Source organism: Scyliorhinus torazame, chromosome 8 (genome assembly GCF_047496885.1).
Source record: "Scyliorhinus torazame isolate Kashiwa2021f chromosome 8, sScyTor2.1, whole genome shotgun sequence".
Lineage (NCBI taxonomy): Eukaryota > Metazoa > Chordata > Chondrichthyes > Carcharhiniformes > Scyliorhinidae > Scyliorhinus > Scyliorhinus torazame.
Genome location: NC_092714.1, coordinates 272,601,278 through 272,621,341, shown reverse-complemented (window position 1 = coordinate 272,621,341; position 20,064 = coordinate 272,601,278). Strand labels below are relative to the sequence as shown.

At 55.0% G+C, this 20,064-nt stretch overlaps 1 protein-coding gene across 1 annotated transcript in view; it reads left to right on the top strand.

The window, feature by feature from the left end:
* LOC140428915 (potassium channel subfamily K member 9-like) overlaps positions 1–19,568 on the top strand; it is a 41,396-nt gene extending 21,828 nt beyond the window's left edge. Inside the window, exon 2 of the mRNA XM_072515562.1 lies at positions 18,661–19,568. Coding sequence (XP_072371663.1) covers positions 18,661–19,568 — 908 coding nt within the window. The remainder of the gene's footprint in view (positions 1–18,660) is intronic.
* The last annotated feature ends 496 nt before the right edge of the window (positions 19,569–20,064 follow it).

The window sequence follows — 20,064 nt, the reverse complement described above, 5'->3', positions numbered from 1 at the left end:
GGCCTACGCCGGAATCGCGAAAAGTAATTGGGTAGAGAATCAGTTCCAACACCGAAATCGCGGCCGGCCCCGATTTCACGCCGAATCGCGATTCTCCACCGCCTCGACAGCCGCTCAATGCGTTCCGGAATGCACGTACAGTAAACAGCGTTTGCATGTCATTAGCGGGCCCGACCCAGTATTCCCCGGGGCCTCCGCGATTCTCCGCCTCCAGTGGACCGAGTTCCCAACGACGCAGGTCACCGGTGCTTTTAAAAGTCATGAAACCGGCGCCGTGGCTGCTGAGGGAGAGGGGGGGTGGGTTCGGAAAGTGTCCGACATCGTCACAGTTTGCTGACAGTTGTGCCGCTGGCCGGGGGGGGGGGGCTTCTGCCAGGGCCGGGGCGGAATAGCGGGGGGCGGCCAGGAGATGGGCTGTGGGGTCGGGGTGGATGGGCTCGGAACACCATTGCCCACAGTGGCAAGGCAGCCATGTAGCTATGCATGCTGCTGACTACCCACTGTGAACTTAGGGACACATTTCATATAGGTGCCCCCCCCCACCCCCAGGGCAGTCCCTCCAGGGGCCCCCCCACCACCACCCCCCGGGTGCCCTTTGGCCCCAGCCGACCCATCACCTGTGTAGGCGCGCTCCAGCACAACCAGTGCCATCTTGTTGGCTGGGATGAGTGAGTGTGGGGAGTGTAATGTGTGTGTGCGGCTGGGATGAGTGTGTGTGGGGAGTGTAATGTGTGTGTGCGGCGGGGATGAGTGTGCGTGGGGAGTGTAATGTGTGTGCGCGGCTGGGATGAGTGAGTGTGGGAAGTGTAATGTGTGTGTGCAGCTGGGATGAGTGTGTGTGGGGAGTGTAATGTGTATGTGGCTGGGATGAGTGTGTGTGGGGAGTGTAATGTGTGTGTGCGGCGGGGATGAGTGTGCGTGGGGAGTGTAATGTGTGTGTGGCTGGGATGAGTGTGTGTGGGGAGTGCAGTGTGTGTGCGGCTGGGATGAGTGTGTGTGGGGAGTGTAATGTGTGTGTGCGGCTGGGATGAGTGTGTGTGGGGAGTGTAATGTGTGTGTGCGGCGGGGATGAGTGTGCGTGGGGAGTGTAATGTGTGTGTGGCTGGGATGAGTGTGTGTGGGGAGTGCAGTGTGTGTGCGGCTGGGATGAGTGTGTGTGGGGAGTGTAATGTGTGTGTGCGGCGGGGATGAGTGTGCGTGGGGAGTGTAATGTGTGTGTGCGGCTGGGATGAGTGTGTGTGGGGAGTGTAATGTGTGTGTGTGGCTGGGATGAGTGTGTGCGGGGAGTGTAATGTGTGTGTGCGGCTGGGATGAGTGTGTGTGGGGAGTGTAATGTGTGTGTGCGGCTGGGGTGAGTGTGTGCGGGGAGTGTAATGTGTATGTGCGGCTGGGATGAGTGTGTGTGGGGAGTGTAATGTGTGTGTGCGGCTGGGTTGAGTGTGTGTGGGGAGTGTAATGTGTGTGTGTGGCTGGGGTGAGTGTGTGTGGGGAGTGTAATGTGTGTGTGTGGCTGGGATGAGTGTGTGTGGGGAGTGTAATGTGTTTGTGTGGCTGGGATGAGTGTGTGTGGGGAGTGTAATGTGCGTGTGCGGCTGGGGTGAGTGTGTGTGGGGAGTGTAATGTGTGTGTGCGGCTGGGATGAGTGTGTGTGGGGAGTGTAATGTGTGTGTGCGGCTGCAATTTGTCAGCCTCCCGAGTGTCAATCACGGACCCGGTGAATCCCGCACCGATTTTCACTGGAATTGATTGTGTTCCTCGCAGCGCCAGTGCTAGCCCCTCAGCGGTAGCGGAATCGGTCCAGATGCGCCGCCAGATTTGCTGTCGTGAAAATCGATGAATCCTGCATCTGTGTCAACACTGAAGGCTGGATTCTCCGATTTTAGGGCTATGCCCGGAGGATCTTTGGGTGGGATTCTCAGATCCTGAGGCTAAGTGTTGACGCCGTCGTAAATGCCATCGCGTTTCCGAACGGTATCAACATGGCCTCAGGAGCAGCAATTCTGACCCCCCTACAGGGGACAAGCGTGGCACTGGAGCGACTCACGCCACTCCAGCTGCCGATCCCGGTGTCAGATGGGCGCCGCGGGTCCGCGCACGTGCAGTGGGACCGGCGCGATTGCCGTGCATGCGCAGTGGGACCAGCGCGATTGCCATGCATGCGCAGTGGGACCGGCGCGATTGCCGTGCATGCGTGGTGGGACCGGCGCGATTGCCGTGCATGCGTGGTGGGACCGGCGCGATTGCGGTGCATGTGCAGTGGGACCGGCGCGATTGCCGTGCATGCGCAGTGGGACCGGCGCGATTGCCGTGCATGCGCAGTGGGACCAGCGCGATTGCCGTGCATGCGCGGTGGGACCGGCGCGATTGCCGTGCATGCGCGGTGGGACTGGCGCGATTGCCGTGCATGCACAATGGGACCGGCGCGATTGCCGTGCACGCGCAGTGGGACCGGCGCGATTGAAGTGCACGCGCAGTGGGACCGGCGCGATTGCCGTGCATGCGCAGTGGGACCGGCGTGATTGCCGTGCAGGCGCTGTGGGGCCGGCGCGATTGCCGTGCATGCGCAGTGGGACCGGCGCAATTGCCATGCATGCGCAGTGGGACCGGCGCAATTGCCGTGCATGCGCAGTGGGACCGGCGCGATTGCCGTGCACGCGCAGTGGGACCAGCGCGATTGCGGTGCATGCGCAGTGGGACCAGCGCGATTGCCGTGCATGCGCAGTGGGACCGGCGCGATTGCGGTGCATGCGCAGTGGGACCGGCGCGATTGCCGTGCATGCGCAGTGAGACCAGCACGATTGCCGTGCATGCGCAGTGGGACCGGCGCGATTGCCGTGCACGCGCAGTGGGACCGACGCGATTGCCGTGCATGCGCAGTGGGACCGGCGCGATTGCCGTGCATGCGCAGTGGGACCGGTGCGATTGCCGTGCACGCGCAGTGGGACCGGCGCGATTGCCGTGCACGCGCAGTGGGACCGGCGCGATTGCCGTGCACGCGCAGTGGGAATGGCGCGATTGCCGTGCATGCGCAGTGGGACCGGCGCGATTGCCGTGCATGCGCAGTGGGACCGGCGCGATTGCCGTGCATGCGCGGTGGGACCGGCGCGATTGCCGTGCATGCGCAGTGGGACCGGCGCGATTGCCGTGCACGCGCAGTGGGACCGGCGCGATTGCCGTGCACGCGCAGTGGGACCGGCGCGATTGCCGTGCACGCGCAGTGGGACCGGCGCGATTGCCGTGCATGCGCAGTGGGACCGGCGCGATTGCCGTGCATGCGCAGTGGGACCGGCGCGATTGCCGTGCATGCGCAGTGGGACCGGCGCGATTGCCGTGCATGCGCGGTGGGACCGGCGCGATTGCCGTGCATGCGCGGTGGGACCGGCGCGATTGCCGTGCATGCGCAGTGGGACCGGCGCGATTGCCGTGCACGCGCAGTGGGACCGGCGCGATTGCCGTGCACGCGCAGTGGGACCGGCGCGATTGCCGTGCACGCGCAGTGGGACCGGCGCGATTGCCGTGCATGCGCAGTGGGACCGGCGCGATTGCCGTGCACGCGCAGTGGGACCGGCGCGATTGCCGTGCACGCGCAGTGGGACCGGCGCGATTGCCGTGCATGCGCAGTGGGACCGGCGCGATTGCCGTGCATGCGCAGTGGGACCGGCGCGATTGCCGTGCATGCGCAGTGGGACCGGCGCGATTGCCGTGCATGCGCAGTGGCTCCCTTCTCCGTGCCAGCCCCGACGCAACATGGCGTAGCGCTACAGGGGCCGGCGTGAAACAAAAGAGACCCTGATCGTGGGCCAGGCCCCAGCGGAAACCCCTCCCGGGGTCGGACACCCCTCCCCCCCCCCCCCCCCCCAGGCCACCCCCGGATCCATTACCGCCGGGTAAGACCAGGTTAGAACGGCGCCGGCGGGACTCGTTTTTTTTTATACGGCCGCTCTGCCCATCCTGGGCCAAGTATCGCCAGGAGGCCATCTAGACCGCCCCCGGCCGGCGCCATTGGTGCCGAATCTCCGCTCTCCAGAGAATCAGCGGACCGGCGTCAGGGCGGCATCGCGCGATTCACGTCCGTCCCACCGATTCTCTGGCCCAGCGGGGAGTCGGAGCATCCTGCCAGTGGTGTTTAGCGTCAAAAAATTGGCGCTGTCCAGCACTAATCCTCCAACCGGTGAGGGACTAGAAGCTGCGCCAAGTAAAACACCCGGCCTCCACCATATAAACGCTGGAGAATTGCCGGGCCCGTGGTCGCGCACACGCACAGCGTGTTGGAGGGGGGTGTTCATGTACGTGTCATAGGGAACCGCAACTCAGCAGGATCTCACTTCCTCGCCCGTGGCCATTCTCTACCTCGGCGACCTCCATTTCGACTGGTATGGCTGGTGGCATGTGGGGCAGGGTGGGGGTTCGGCCGCACTCTGGGGGTGAGGCTAAAGTTATGGGTCTGTTGGCGGGCAGGGTTATTGCCAAGGGTACAGTGCTGCCTATTCATCCTGGTCGCCCTGAGTTTCTTCCGGCACTGTTGGCCAATCCAGGTGACGTTGTCCACGGTGCTGACCGCCTCTGCCACCTGCGCCCAGGCATGACAAACAGAGGAGGCTGGCGGCCTCCTTCCCGGGCAAGGGTCATCCTCCTCTCTTTCACGGCATCCAGGAGGGTCTTGTGTTCTGCGTCCACGAACCTTGTTGCCACTCTCCTTACAGCCATCTTGTTGGCTGGGATGGTGTGTGTGGGGGGGGGGGGGGGAGAATTGTTTATATGTGGCTGCAGCTTGTCAGCTTCTGAGTGTCAATCACAGCCCCGGCGATTTCCATACCATTTGCCATCAGAATCTATTGTGTTCCACGCGACGCCGGTGCTAGCCGCTTAACGGTAGCGGAATCGCACCAGGTGCAGCCCCGGTTTTTCTGTCGTAAAAGTTCACGGATTTTGTCAACACTTAAGTCTCAGAAATGGAGAAATATTTGGCCCTTTGCTGCCCAATAATTAATGTGCAGTAAACACAACTGTATAACAACAAGCTAACTCCTGCCCACTTAAACTGTCCCACCCCCTAGCCACACACACACACAGACAGACAAACACAGAGGGGCAGCGGGTGTTCTACTGAAGAGACAATTTAGTTCCTATCAAACTGGGTGCAGCTCGAGGTTCACATTGAGACCCATATCTCTCTGTGCAGATATTTTATTTCACAATTAACATTGCTTTCGGATTGTGGCTCGACTGCGGGCCTTTGCAGTCTCAAAGGAACAGCGTCCAGTCTTGCTGGAAAGAGAGTCAGCCATCACAGTGTCCTTCTGAAGAGAGCTGGGCTAGATCCTTTGGGAGAGAGCAACAGCTTCCTGAAGCAGATGTATCTGTAACTGCGCTGCAAAAATGAAACTAAAAGCCCCTTAAAGAACCGTTTCAGTGGGATACGATCTTCACTACCTATTACCAGGTAGAGCTCAGCCTGCCACTGTGCGCGTGCTCATGTGGAGCTGGGTCAGGCAGAGTATATGTAGATGGTGAGCGTCGTTTCATATACATAGCCATATACATAGAAAATAGAAGCAGGAAGAAATCATTCAGCCCTTCGAGCCTGCTCCGCCCTTCATTATGATTATGGCTAATTGTCAAGTTCAATACCCTGATCCTGCTGTCCCACCATATCCTTGATCCCTTTAACCCCAAGAGCTAGATCTAATTCCTTCTTGAAATTAGACAACATTTTGACCTCAACTACTTTCTGTGGTAGCGAATTCTACAGATTCTCTGGGTGAAGAAATTTCTCCTCACCTCAGTCCTATAAGGTTACCCCTTATCCTCAAACTATGACCCCTAGTTCAAGGTCGCCCCACCATTGGGAATTTCTTTCCACACAGTTTCCATACTGATCATGGAGGTTGGATGACCACTGGTAGCCCCTCATTGGCCTGTTCACCTTCAGAAGCTTCCGATCTTGTATCTCCATGTCAGAGTCAGAAACCTCGACCTCCTTCATTTCTGCACCGGGTCCCTCTTGGGGTAACACCATCGATGCTGCTAGTGCCGGGGTTACCTGAGCTGAAACCCGCCCCTGTGGATTAGGTTTGCATATTGCTGGCCTCTTGATGTGGGGATGATCTTGGCGCTTCTTCATTTCATGGTCCTGTACCCGAACCTGATACAATATCAGTCCCGTTTGTCGAAGTACAGTGCCTGGAACCCACTTGGCAATGTCACCGGAGTTCCTAAAGTAGACTGTGTCACCTGGTACGAACTGTCTGGTCTTTTGATACCTGTCTGGACAATGCTCTTGTTGCTCTTGACCGCGGTTTATTTTTCCGGCAATATTTGGAAAAGCAAGGCTGAGGCTGGTCCGAGGTTTGCGACACATCCGAAGGTCTGCCGGTACTATGCTGGCCGCGGCATGTGGAGTGGTCCGGTAACTGTGGTAAACCACTGCCTGATGGCTCCACCTCCCCTCGGGCTCGGTATAAAGGTGGCTGACCTCCGGCCCTGCCCCAGTTTGGGATCAGTGGCCAGGAGGCTTTCTGTTTAGCTTATTAAAGCCACAATTTCATTCACTACTCGTCTTGTGTTAATTGATGGCACATCAGTAACAAAATAAGAACCTGGCGAGGCGAGGGAGACCGATGTCTGCTTTATCAATCCTCTCTTGAACACGCGCACCACTCTTTCAGCTAGCCCATTCGAACCTGGGTGATATGGGGCTGCGTGGATGGGTCACACCCCGTTAGTTTCCATTAAACCCCCGAACTCACTCATAAATGGCGTGCCATTGTCGGTGACCCGCACATCCGGGATACCGCGTGTGCTGAACAAGAGTCAATCTCAATCATCGCCTTCGAAGTCGTGGACGGCATCCTGCGGACCTTCGGACTTTTTGAATGTGCATCGATTATGTTCAGAAACATGGATCCTTGGAAAGTGCTAGCAAAGTCGGCGGGCAGCCGTACCCAAGGTCGTTACGGCGTTTCCCCGGGGATGAAAAGGTGTAGCGGGCAGGAGCTTCAGCAGTTCCTGGCACACTGTTCGGCCAGTCGCTCTATATCTGCCTCTAGGCCCGCCCACCAGACGTAGCTGCCAGCGAGTGTTTTCAGTTTGGACTCTCCCGGCTGTCTGTTATGAAGGCCCTTCAGTACGGGGTGCTGATCCTTGCCCGGGACCGCGAGGCGAGTCCCCCAGAGGAGAATGCAGTGTTCCACCCTTAACTCTGCTATTTTAGTGGTGAAAGACTCAAACTGGCCGGGTAATTTACGATGCCAGCCCCCATGCAGTATTAGATGGAGAACTTTTGGACTGTAGGGGGTCCATTTGTATACAGCGACATATATGGGCCGCTGTAACGGGCAACATATCCATGAAGTGCAACGTGGCTATGACTTCATCGGCTTTGGGGGGAGTTGGTGGTCAGGTCGACAGCGGGAGTTGCATCCACGCTAATGATCTGCATCCCTGACTGATGCTCCGACGTGTACTTGTACGCCGCCAATGGGACGGCTCGTTTCTGGATTCTGGCCGATGCTGTGAGCGGAATGTCTTTATCCACTCCGACGAGTCCTGACAACGGTTTGTGGTCAGTCATCACTGTGAAACGATGCCCACACACGCACTGATGGGACTTCTTTACAGCAAAGACCAAGGCTCGACCTTCTTTCACGATCTGCGCGTAATTGCGCTCAGCCGCGGCCAGTGTTCTCGTGGTGAATGCAATTGGTCTTTCCCTGCAGTCGCACATCTGATGTGGTAGAACGGCACCGATGCCCTGCGGCGTGGCATCTCCTGTGAGTAGGATTGATTTGGCCGGATGGGAGTGCGGCAGCAAGATGATGTCAGCTGCCATTTCACGTCAGCAAATGTTTTTCTGTCGTGCTCTCCACGCCCACTCCTGATTCTTTTTTAAGCAGGGCATGCAGGGGGCTAGGATGGCCTGGGATGAACTTGCCGTAGTATTTTACTAGTCCCAGAAACGATCACCGTTGCGTTGTATTTTCCGGTGCGCGGGTTGTTTGATGGCGTATAGCTTGTCCTCTCCTGGGGATAGACCTTCCAATACTCCAGATAAACAACTTCTTTGGCATGAAAATCATGCTTCTCTCTCTTGAGGTGTTGGCCCGTCTCCAAAAGGCAGTGGAGTACCACAGTAGCATAGTGGTTAGCACTGTTGCTTCACCAGGCCAAGGTCCCAGGGTCGATTCTTGACTTGGGTCACTGTCTGTGCGGAGTCTGCACGTTCGCCCCGTGCCTGCGTGGGTTTCCTCCGGGTGCTCCGGTTTCCTCCCACAAGTCCCAAAAGACGTGCTTGTTAGGTGAATTGGAGATTCTGAAATCTCCCTCCGTGTACCCGAACACGCGCCGGAATGTGGCGGCGAGGGGATTTTCACAGTAACTTCATTGCAGCGTTAATTTAAGCCTACTTGTGACAATTATAAAGATTATTATTATTACTTCGTCCAGATTGTTCAAGGGCTCACGTTCCATCATACCCATGAGCAAAACATCATCCAAATAGACCGCCATGCATGGCAAGTCCCACAGAATATTTTCCGTAACTCGCTGGAAAATGGCACAAGGCAATGATAGCCCGAAAGGCAGTGTAGTGTACCCATACACTCCCCTGTGGCATTTGTCATCATGTACCGCCGAGACGCATAGAATCCCTGCAGTGCAGAAGGAGGCCATTCGGCCCATCGAGTGTGCACTGACTCTCTGAAGGAGCCCACTCCTCCGCTCTATCCCTATAACCCCTAAACCTATGACAGTGACCAGGGGGGGAGGGGCATTGCTACTACAAGGTGACGTTGCAGGAATAGAGAGGCCTGTGGGGTATTTTTCAGAAAAAACTAAGTCCGTGCCAATGAAAGGTTTCCACCAATGAAAAGCAAGCCTTGCTACCAGCCCTTCAGCACTTTAAAATATATACTGACATGACAATCAACAAAGCTTCATTTATACAGACCATAATCCACTTGCATTTACCAGAACAGAAGGTTGTTCCATTGGAGTTTATTGTTACAACAGTTCAGTGTTACAACTGTACATATTCCCGGGGAGAATAATGTGATTGTGGATGTTCTGTCACAGGTTTAAGGGCTGGCAACTACCAATGTAGATAATAAGAAGAGAACTTGTATAATGGGGATGGACTGGGTGGATATGCGTTTGTGATTTATGTTTTGCCTACCTCATAATGAAACCTCCGTGCTCTGAAGTTTCAGCCTTTTTGGGAGGGAATATGCAAGGGTCCTTCCTGTTTATTCCCGAATTTCCCCTTCCTTTTATTTTACCATTACTATATTTGATCTGTGGATGATTTGGACATGTATCTTTAAGTCAAGCAGCAAAATTCAGAAGTTACCGGAGGGAATACTACTTCCTGCTGGTTTGAACAGGAGGCTTCAGGCTTGTCGGCACCAACGAGAGTTGAGGTGGAACTCGGTTTGATTGATTAGCCGGTGGCCAATGAGTGGGCCAGAAAGCTGTACCCAGCCCGATAATGGGCGGTGATTGTATCCTATCACAGTGGAATGCTTTCCAGAGTCCCAAGGAGTTTCAGTTTGACTCCTGCAGCATAAAGACAATATTCTATTCTCTTCCCACCACATTTCTCCAGGAAGGCTGTATTCCTGGAGCTGCAGGGAACTTGAATGAGTGGATCTACAGGAAAACCATTACTGGCTGCAGGAATAGGCAAGACCTCCCCCCTCTCTCTCTCCAGAAAGGCTGTGACTGCTATATTTCTGAAACTACAGAGACTGGAATGAACCTATAGTAAAAATCTCGAACTGAAAACAAGGTTTGAAGGGGAGCAGAATACTGGATATACCCATCTGAAGCAAAGACACTAAATGGGATTCTCCGATCGCCGACACCGAATCCCTGATTTGCACCGAAGTCGTGGGTGGCACCGCTTTTGCGATGCTCCGCCCCTTCAAAAACGGCATCTTCGGGGTGCCCTGGAAAGCCAACTCTGGGGAGCCAGGAAGTTACGGCCCAAGAGGAGGTACAGGGCAGATGCACCAGAGAGATACGGGAGATGAAAGGGTTAAATTACGAGGTTGCTGGAAAATTATTTTGAATTTTCTTGGATGTAGAAAGTTGAAAAATGATCTGCTTGAGGTGTTTAACATATTAGAAAGTTTCAGTAGGGTGGAGAGAGCGAAACTATTTCTTTTGATGGGCGGAAACTGCAGAAGCAATGGATCTAAATTCTGGACCATTCCGAAATGTTTTCGGGAAGCATTTTCTCAGGCAGGGGTTGGAGGAAATCTGAAACTCTCATCCCTACATTTTATGGATCGAGACTGAGATTGCGAGACTTTTGTGAGGTTTGAATATAAAGAGCTAGGGAGCTAAGTGGGTAATTTATTTGTAATTTGTCTGTGGGCTGTAGCTGCCACTGGTAAGGCCAGCATTTACTGATCATCATTAATTACCTTTGAGAAGGTGTTGATGCTCCCTGACTCCAGCAGAGTGGCTTGCTCTGCCAATTCACAGGCAACCACATTACTGTGGGATTAAAACCAGAACATGCTGGAAATACTCAGCAGGTCAGGCAGCATCCATGGAGAAAAACAGAATTAACTTTGCAGGTCGAAATCACACATCGATCAGATTGGGTAAGGGCGGCAGATTGGCTTGGCTAAAGGACATTAATGACCCAGATAGGTTTTCACCCCAACCACTGTCATGTTATGCAAACATGCAGCTAATGAACACATCGAATAGGACACGACCAATGAGCAGTCAGGACACTGAGTGGTGGTATCTCACTATAAAAGGGATGAGGCACTCACACCCCGCCTCTTTCCACAGACCAACATCTACAGAGTGAGACAGGGTGTATCCTCAGCATCACACCCCAACACATGGCTTAGAGCAAGGCTGGTTCAGTTAGACTGAGTTACTACTATTAGACTAGCATGAGAGTCGAACTCATTGAGAACTGTGCTAATAGTTCAATAAAACACATTGAACTCACTTCAAAGTCTGGAGCATCTTTTACTCAAAACTGCTTCAAGTGGCAGCTTGTGTTATTCCAAATTATGTAACACAGCAACCACCACCCCTGCCGAACCCCACCCCACCAAGCCCCCCATCCTCTGGGCTCCCCCACACCCCACGATGAACGACGCGTGTGGCTAACGATGCCCCATCTATGTCCCTGCAGAAGATGTTGCCACACAACGACCCATCCCTCCGACTGGTCACATGTCCATTCTCCCGCAGGATCCTCATCCGACAGTGCTGGCCCATCCGGGTAGTCCCCTCCCCGTGCCTCCCATGACAACACCTCGAAAGAGAGGCCCGAGGATACGTCGCAGCTGTCATCCTTACCCTCCACCAGAGACACACATCTCAGTGAGCGACATTGGTGGTCAGGCTTCTGGGGCACAATCTGATGAGCAGCACACAGCTGCTGATGTCAGGTGGAGGCAGGAACCCCCAGGCGAGACAGCAGTCGGTGGTCTGCTGGTACCCAGGACCCAGCTGGGTCCCAGTCAGATGCTGAGCTTCAGGACCAGGTTTACCTGCAGCTGATGCAGACGCTAAGGTGTGGCCACGAGATTCAAAGGGGGATGTCAGCGACACTCATAGAACATAGAACATACAGTGCAGAAGGAGGCCATTCGGCCCATCGAGTCTGCACCGACCCACTTAAGCCCTCACTTCCACCCTATCCACATAACCTAAAAACCCCTCCTAACCTTCTTGGACACTAAGGGGCAATTTAGCATGGCCAATCCACCTAACCTGCACATCTTTGGACTGTGGGAGGAAACCGGAGCACCCGGAGGAAACCCACGCAGACACGGGGAGAACGTGCAGACTCCGCACAGACAGTGACCCAAGCCGGAATCGAACCCGGGACCCTGGAGCTGTGAAGCCACAGTGCTAATCACTGTGCTACCATGCTCCAGCAGGTCCAGAGCTGATTGGAGGAGTCCCAGAGACTGTGGGCACAGGAGATGGCGCCGGCAATGCATGGCACCGAGACCAACACTGCTAGGGTAGCCACCGCAATGGAGAGCCTGGTATCCACGGCATGGCTCAGTCGGTGACGGCCATGGCTGAGCGCCTTGACAGCGTGTCCCAGTTGCCGGGGGATGCAGCCCAGCACCAGGCAGACCTTGATGCGGTGTTGCGGGGCGTGTCCCTGTCCTAGGTGGGCATTGCTTGGGGGCTCCAGAGCATGTCCCAGTCATGAGGCGGCGACACTGTACTGCAGGCTTTGGGGAGTTGCCAGGCCTGGCAGAGCCAGTTGACACGGGGGCAACCAGGCTCGATCCAGCTGCCCCTCCATCCTGGGGTGAACCCCAGGGCCCAATGGACACCAACCAAGTGGAGGGGGCACTGGGTGCCAACCCGGAGTCACTCTACGGAGGGCATCGGCAGCCACCCACTCCCCCAAGACCCACCTCACTGACAATGGTGCATCGCGGAGTCAGCACCTGGAACAGGGTGGCACTGCTGGCAAGTGCGGCGGGGCCCTCTGGCCCAGAGCTCCCAGGGTACGCCCACCAGTGGTATTGAAGGCCGCGGGATGCGATAGGTAGCAGGTTGCCTCTACCTCTGATGTGCATCCTGGGGACAGTCCTGGACACAACGGTGGGACACGGAAGGCTAAGCAGGTCGAGGATCACGGAGAGGGCACTGTGGGGGGGGGACTGGGGCACTTGGGTGTGCTGTGGTGGAGGGGAAAGGCGTGGGAGGAGTGTCTGGGAGGGGTGGGGAGAGTGGGGCGACACCATCGGGGGATTGGGGCAATTGGGGACACGTGCAAATTATTAAAAATCGGTGACCTTGAGCAATAAGACTCCTCTGCCACTTTCGTCTGCATGGGAGCAGTGCGGAATCCCCTGCCCCATCTCCCCGGACAAGGAAGTCCTGGAGGCCTCTTGCCCCACCCCACAGCACCCAATTCCGTATTATCAGTAACCTTCAGCCGCGTGACCAGAGGCCTCTGCAGTCAGTGGGAGTTATGGGTGGTCAGTGGGGCAGGTGGACTTGGGCTGGGGTTGCCCCCAGAATGGGACCACATGGTCCAGGGGTTGGTATGGCTTCAGATGCCTAGCCCAGGCCATGGGCGGCCACTCCACCCCCCCACTGCTCCACAACCATCATCACACCCCCCCCCCCACCCGATGGCGGCCCACCCCAAATGGAGGCTCCCCTACACCCCTCCGAGCACCGGGGCAGCCACACCCAGTGCCCCTGGGCTCTTTGCCTGGGAGTGAAGGTGGCTTCCCATCTCCTTGGGTCCCCCCAGCATCCCTCCTGTCAGCTTCACATTTTTTAAAAGGTGTACTGATCGGTGCCCACAGGACCACCTGCTGGGGGGGCAAATAGATCACGGGAGGCCATTAGATAGGGAGGCCATTAGATAGGGCTTTGCACGTGCTAATTGTCTGGAGATTGACCTTAAATGGTGATTATTGGTTTTTCAACACGCCGTGGCAAGATCCTGATTTCACCAACGGGAGCAGGCCGCTTAGATTGTAAACCGATTGGCGCTCAGCGTTGTTCTTGATTTTGACCTCTCCCGCGATTTAATGGCCTCGTCACACTCCCACCTAAGCGCTAGGCGGCCATTAAACCACGCCCAGAGTGTTAAACTGAGGCTCAGTGCGTCCTTTCAAATGGATATAGAAGATCCTGAGGCACTATCTGAACAGGAACAGAGGGGTTTTATCTCTTTCATGACAATATTTATCCCTAAAACAGATGATCTGGCTGTCCTCCCATTGCTGTTTGTGGGAGCTTGCTGTGCATCAATTGACTGCTATTTTCCTTACCTTACAACAAGGACCACACGTCAAAAGTAGTTCACTGGCTGCCGCCAACTATGTTGGGACATCCTGAGGTCATAAACAGGTGCTGTGTGAATGAACATTTTTCATTCATTCTGGGTACGATGTACCTGTCTCTTTGCGCCCCAACGGCAGTGCGACGTTGCCGGTACATTCCAGGTGAGGTCTCCCACAGGCTTCCCAGCAGCCACAACACCTCGCCAGATCTACTCAAGTCCCGTGAGGTGGCACAAACAGAATCCCGCCCACAATGGGCGGAACCAGACCCCGCGGGCTTATATAGGTTGTAAACATACCCACGATATTCCGGCCTTTCGGAATCTACTGACCTCCCCAGGGAGGCCTCAGCCCGGAGTCGTTCAGCATTGGTCACCACAAACATGGACCAGGCCGAACGACACCTGGGACGGTCTCCTGGGCCATCGGAGGCCCCTGGGTGGTCAAAGCAGAGTGGTCCCCTGGCTCTCCCTCGGAATGCGGGCACTTTGGAACCGCCAGTTTGGCACCTTGGCGCTGTCACCCTGGCGCTGCCAGAGTGGCAGTGCCAAACCGGGGGCACTCCCAGGGTGCCAGCATTGGCAGTGCCAGGGTACCCTGGTGCCAGGGTGTCTTTGCCAAGGATCCGGGCCTGAGGGGGCCATGCCGATGAAAGCAGGGTGGAGGGGGGTATGAAGTGTGGTGGGGGGTACAGGGCAGGCCGTTAGTGGCCTCTGGGTGGTTGGCAGAGTGTAGGCTGAGTGTCCTGGAAGGGGGGGGCGTCCTGTAAGAGGGTGTGGGGGTCCTGAAGATGGGGAGCCCTCAGGGACCCCATAACAGGGTGTCCTCACTTTGGGGTTTTGAAGTAATACCCATATATATGGGGGGGGCTGATATTGCCCGTGGGTGGGGGGGAAGGGGGGGGACCCGCCAGCTCACCAGAGATTGGGCATCATTTCAAACTGGCAGCCTGATCTCTGAGGAGCCGGCTGGCCAGTTAGTTCAGCTGCCCAGTGATGAAAATAATTGTGAGTTTGGGCTAAACCGGTCCCCCGGACCCCAAAAAGTGACTAAGTGTGGTTAGATAGTGCTGGGGAACTCACCGACAGAGGCAGCGGGAAACTCCCAGACAAACCCGCCACGGAGGACACTTACTAACGTTTCTGATCGATTGCGCCCTCGGTTATGAATGTCAAGTGTAGACTGATGACTCTGGCACATCAGCCTCTCCAGAATGTGGCATCTAATGGCACAGAATAAACTCCAGCTCTCAATATCTTTAACTGCAGGCTGCAATGTGTCACCTGCAGAAATTTCTATTTCTCTCCTAAACGGTGTGTTAAGTGTTCCCAGGGTGGATTTAATGGGTGTATGTCAGGACTGGGACTGAGACACAGGTAAGTGATAGGACGTTATGAGCATTCAAAACTTTCAGACAGGGAAGACAAACCCATCCATTGAGGCCGCTCACGATCCAGAAACCTGCGGCTTCCTCACAAACCCTGGATCAGAAGCTTGCTCAATCTGAGCCAGCGATCTCGTTCAGGGACTTCAGTACGTTGGGGCGGACCGGGGGGAGTATAGTCACATGAGAGGTGGTGGGTTCAAGGGGGCAGGGGAAGCTTCAGCGTTGATGCATCCCACAGTAGAATAGCCTACAACCATCCCTGTCACATAATCATATGTGAATATTTGTTGTTTGGAGATTGAAGTGGCTTCGAACCACTGGCAGTAGGAAACTTGAAGAAGAAAATGAGAGGAAATTGGGGAGAAAATAAATTGATTTTATATTACAAATGAATAATATTGTGAAACTGTTAAAATGTGTACCAACCAGAGGCGTGTTCCACTAATTATCAAACGGGAAATTGTTAAAGCATGTGAATGTTTACATCAGAACTCAGCAGGGTTATTTTATTCCAGCAGCGGTATCTTTGTTACAATCACCGGCTCAATTACTACTTAAGTGTGTTAAAAATACTCAAATCTCCACTTCAAATAGTTTCACAAAATCAGAAAAGCAAAGTGAGTAAAGTGTAAGAGTGTCTCCCATAGCAACTCATGGTAACATGGATAGCTGTTTTATTCAGTGTTTTCCAAATGAAACGTCTCAATTTGTAAATTAATCTCCCTCCTTGGTGAGGCCTGCTTTGTGAGTTTTCCCCCACCCTGCAAGAGGCATGCTGATATTTGCAGTGTGGCTCCACGAACGGTAATGTTTCATGTGCCAGGCGAGAGGGGTAAATTCTCAGTTTGAGAGACTCAGTGCAGACGGCGAGGCTGAATCCGAGTGTTCTCCGTGGACAAATGCGGTGCTGGTCCTGGAGCGATTCAGGCCTCGTTAATGGGCTGGTATCGGTGCCACGTAGAACTTGTCCAATTGGAGTGCATGCTGACTCTTATCCCAGCCAAGGTGATGGCACTGGTTGTGCTGGACCACGCCCATCTCGTTGATTGGTCAGCTGCGGCCAGAGGGTACCTAGGGAGGTGGCCTGGGAGGGCATTCATACGATCCGTGGCGCTAAGTTCCTAGTGGGCAGTCAGCAGTGTGTGCATTCGGATGGCTGCCTTGTAGGCTGCGGCAATGGTGGTGCTTGGCCATCCACCCTGACACCACATCCCACCTCCTGGCCACTCCCACTACTCCCAGCCCTGACTGAAGCCCCCCTCCCGGCCAGCGGAACAACTGTCAGCAAACTAAAGCAATGTTGGACTCTTTTCGTCCTCAGCAACCACTAGGCCTGTCTCCCGTTTTGAAATACCACAAGTGAACCTCACCGTTGGCAATTCCTCCTGGTGGAGGTGGAGCATTGTGGAAGGCTGGATAATGCCGGGGGGCCCGTCAATGATATGCCAACGGCCTTTACTCTACCATTTGCATGCTCACGCGGGCGTACAGCGTAGAACGCATTCACGCCACCCACGAGGGACCGGAGCATGGCATTGCGTTTGCCACCGGCCGCCAACCTCAATTTCGGCTGACACCGAATTCTCCACCGATTGTATTTCACGAATCGGGTGGTGCTGGGCGGTGAATCCCGCCCTATGTTCTCCCGTTGGAGAATTGCAAGTGATTTACGATCCCCCTGGGAACACAAATCAGGATGCAATTCCGTATCTCTTGCAAATTTATGCAAGGCGAGGAATAAGAGGGATTCCCGAAGGAAGCCCGCTATCAGGCCGCCATTTTGAGCAAATGCCCCCCCCCCCACAAACACACCGTAAATCAGCCATGAACTTCACCCCTCTCAGCACTGCAAAGCAGCTGCCCATCACCCCCCATGATTGCCTGGGTGCACCCGCTTTCCCCAAATACGGGGGTAACCCCAACTAGCCCCCCCCGGGCGGCATTTAATAGAGAGACCCCGTCCAGGGATCTCTGTAATAGGGAACTCCCCTAACTAAAGGAGCCCCCCCCCCGCAGAGACCCCTAACTAAAGGAGCCCCCCACAGAGACCCCTAACTAAAGGAGCCCCCCCCCCACAGAGACCCCTAACTAAAGGAGCCGCCCCCCACAGAGACCCCTAACTAAAGGAGCCCCCACACAGAGACCCCTAACTAAAGGAGCCCCCCCCACAGAGACCCCTAACTAAAGGAGCCCCCCCCACAGAGACCCCTAACTAAAGGAGCCCCCACATGGACCCACCCTGACTAGAGGGAGCCCTTTCCCCCACAGACCCCACCTTTCAGAAAAGAGACCTCCTGCCTGGGAGCTTGAGGACTGTGTCTAGACAGGGGCAATGAAAAGAAATTACAGCTGTAACACTTACCTGGAAGTTCCACTGTCCATTCTTCGAAGGAGAAGAGCAGTGACCCGTGTTACAACTCCTCAGATCCATTGGGCGGGATTCTCTGATCCTGAGGCTAAGTGTTGACGCCGTTGGAAATGTGGAGCGACCCACGCCGCTCCAGCTGCTGATCCTGGCGTGAACAGGGCGCCGCGGGGTCCGCACATTCGCAGTGGCACCAGCACCAACGCGCGCATGTGCAGTGGCTCCCTTCTCCGCGCCGGCCCCAACGCAACATGGCGCAGGGCTACAGGGGCCAGCGCAAAAGAAAGGAGGCCCCCAGCCTGAGAGGCCGGCCTGCCAATCGGTGGGCCCCGATCGCGGGCCAGGCCACAATGGAGCCCCCCCCCCCCCCCCCGGGGTCGATCCCCCCTCCCCCCCACAGGCCGCCCCTGGACCCTTCCACACCGAGGTCCCGCTGGCTGAGAGCAGACTAGAACGGCGCTGGCGGGACTCGGGTGTTTTGCTGCGGCCACTCGTCCCATCCCGGGCCGAGAATCGGCGGGGGGGGCCGCATAAAACGGCCCCCAACCGGCGCCGCACCGACCACGCCAGCGCCAATGGTGCCGATTCTCAGCTCTGCGGAGAATTGCATCCCGGCATCGGGGTGGTGTGACCCGATTCGCGCTGGTCGCAGGGATTCCCCGGCCCCGCCCCCGGTTGAGAGAATCCTGCCCATTAGCTGTAAAACATTCAGAACTTTCTAGTAGTGGGCTGTGATGGACAGCTTCCACAAACCAACTGCAGCCTTGATTCATTCATCTCCCTTCATGGACGAGTGGCTCTAAGTGCTGAAACCCCAATGAATACTAACCCTAACCACATTAAAGAACAATAAGTGCATTGCAATCACATGGTTGAGTGATTGGAATGCACTGAGAGGGTGGAATGCACTTACCTCTCTTTCAACAGCAGGACAATTCTTTGTGTGATCAGCTAACAGTGCAAGACTGTGTTCTATTCAGAAGATCATTCTGTTTTGCCTCATTTAAAGACAGTGCATGAACTAGCTGAACCATTGAAGGAATAGTAGTTTTTACATATCACATATTTAAAATTGTGCTAACAATTGGTCTTTTTTCTTTGCTCTTACACAGGTTATGGTCACGCAGCTCCAGGCACCAATGCTGGCAAAGCCTTCTGTATGTTTTATGCAGTTTTGGGGATTCCGCTGACGCTAGTGATGTTCCAGAGTCTGGGAGAACGCATGAACACCTTTGTCAGATACCTGCTGAAGAAAATAAAGAAATGCCTGGGAATGAAGAAGACCGAGGTCTCCATGGAGAACATGGTAACCGTTGGCTTCTTTTCATGCCTGGGCACCCTATGCATTGGAGCCGCAGCATTTGCACACTTCGAAGATTGGACCTTCTTCCATGCATATTATTACTGCTTTATAACTCTTACCACCATTGGGTTTGGGGATTTTGTGGCTTTACAGAACAATGAAGCATTGCAAAAGAGGCCCCCTTATGTGGCATTCAGCTTCATGTACATTCTGGTTGGGCTAACTGTGATTGGAGCCTTCCTGAACCTGGTGGTGTTGAGGTTCCTCACCATGAACTCAGAAGATGAGAAGAGAGATGCGGAGGAGCGTGCTGGGAATAGGGACCATGTGGCTACGAGCACCGGAGAGGACACTCGGAGCAGGAGCACTGTCTTACTGCCCTTAGAGGAGGGGCAGAGTAGGAGCAATCTGATCCCACTGATGGAGGGGGAGGTGGAGATAAGGCGTGAGAGTCTGCCGGAACCTGCCTCGGATGTTGGATCTCTTTGTTCCTGTATGTGCTACCGATCTGATGACTGCGAAAGTCCCACTGGATTCCACCCTGGCTCCTTCTGCGCTCATACCAACCCGGTTTATTTCAACTCCATCTCCTTCAAGGTGGATGAGATGTCACTGAGTGCACGAGAGAACTTTGTCTTCTCCTCCCCTGGCAGCACCACCTCCCTTGGATGCCCCACCTTCAACCAGCGCCTCCGAACCCGACGGAGGTCAGTGTGAACCCACTGCATGTGCACTAGCTGGAGTTTGCTCGGTGGAAACGCTCATTGCATTGGCAGAAACAGCATGGCATCCAGTGCCAACAAACACAAAGCATGGCTATTGCACACCAAACCTCAGTAACAGCTCGTCTGTGCTACTGGGTGAATGGAGATGCCCTGAGAGAATGGTCGAAACGTGTGGAGCCTTCCAAATGTGTCTGAATGACACACGACTCCGGAATTACCTGAGAGTCACAGATATCAACCCTGCACCTTGTACTTCAAGAACAGGTTAAGACAAACTTTAATGCGACCAGGATTTGATTGCCAGCTTAGACAATGTGGGATAATCCATTTGGGTGTCCCTCAATCTCCAAACCTGTCAGTTTGGTGTGCGTGCGATCAGAGTTGATGAGTTAGTCTTGCAACATGAGAGCCTGAGTCCTCCAGAGTCCGGCGCACACTTCGAACTTGCCACTAGGTTGCATGTTGTAACATCCAAATTATTCAGTTTC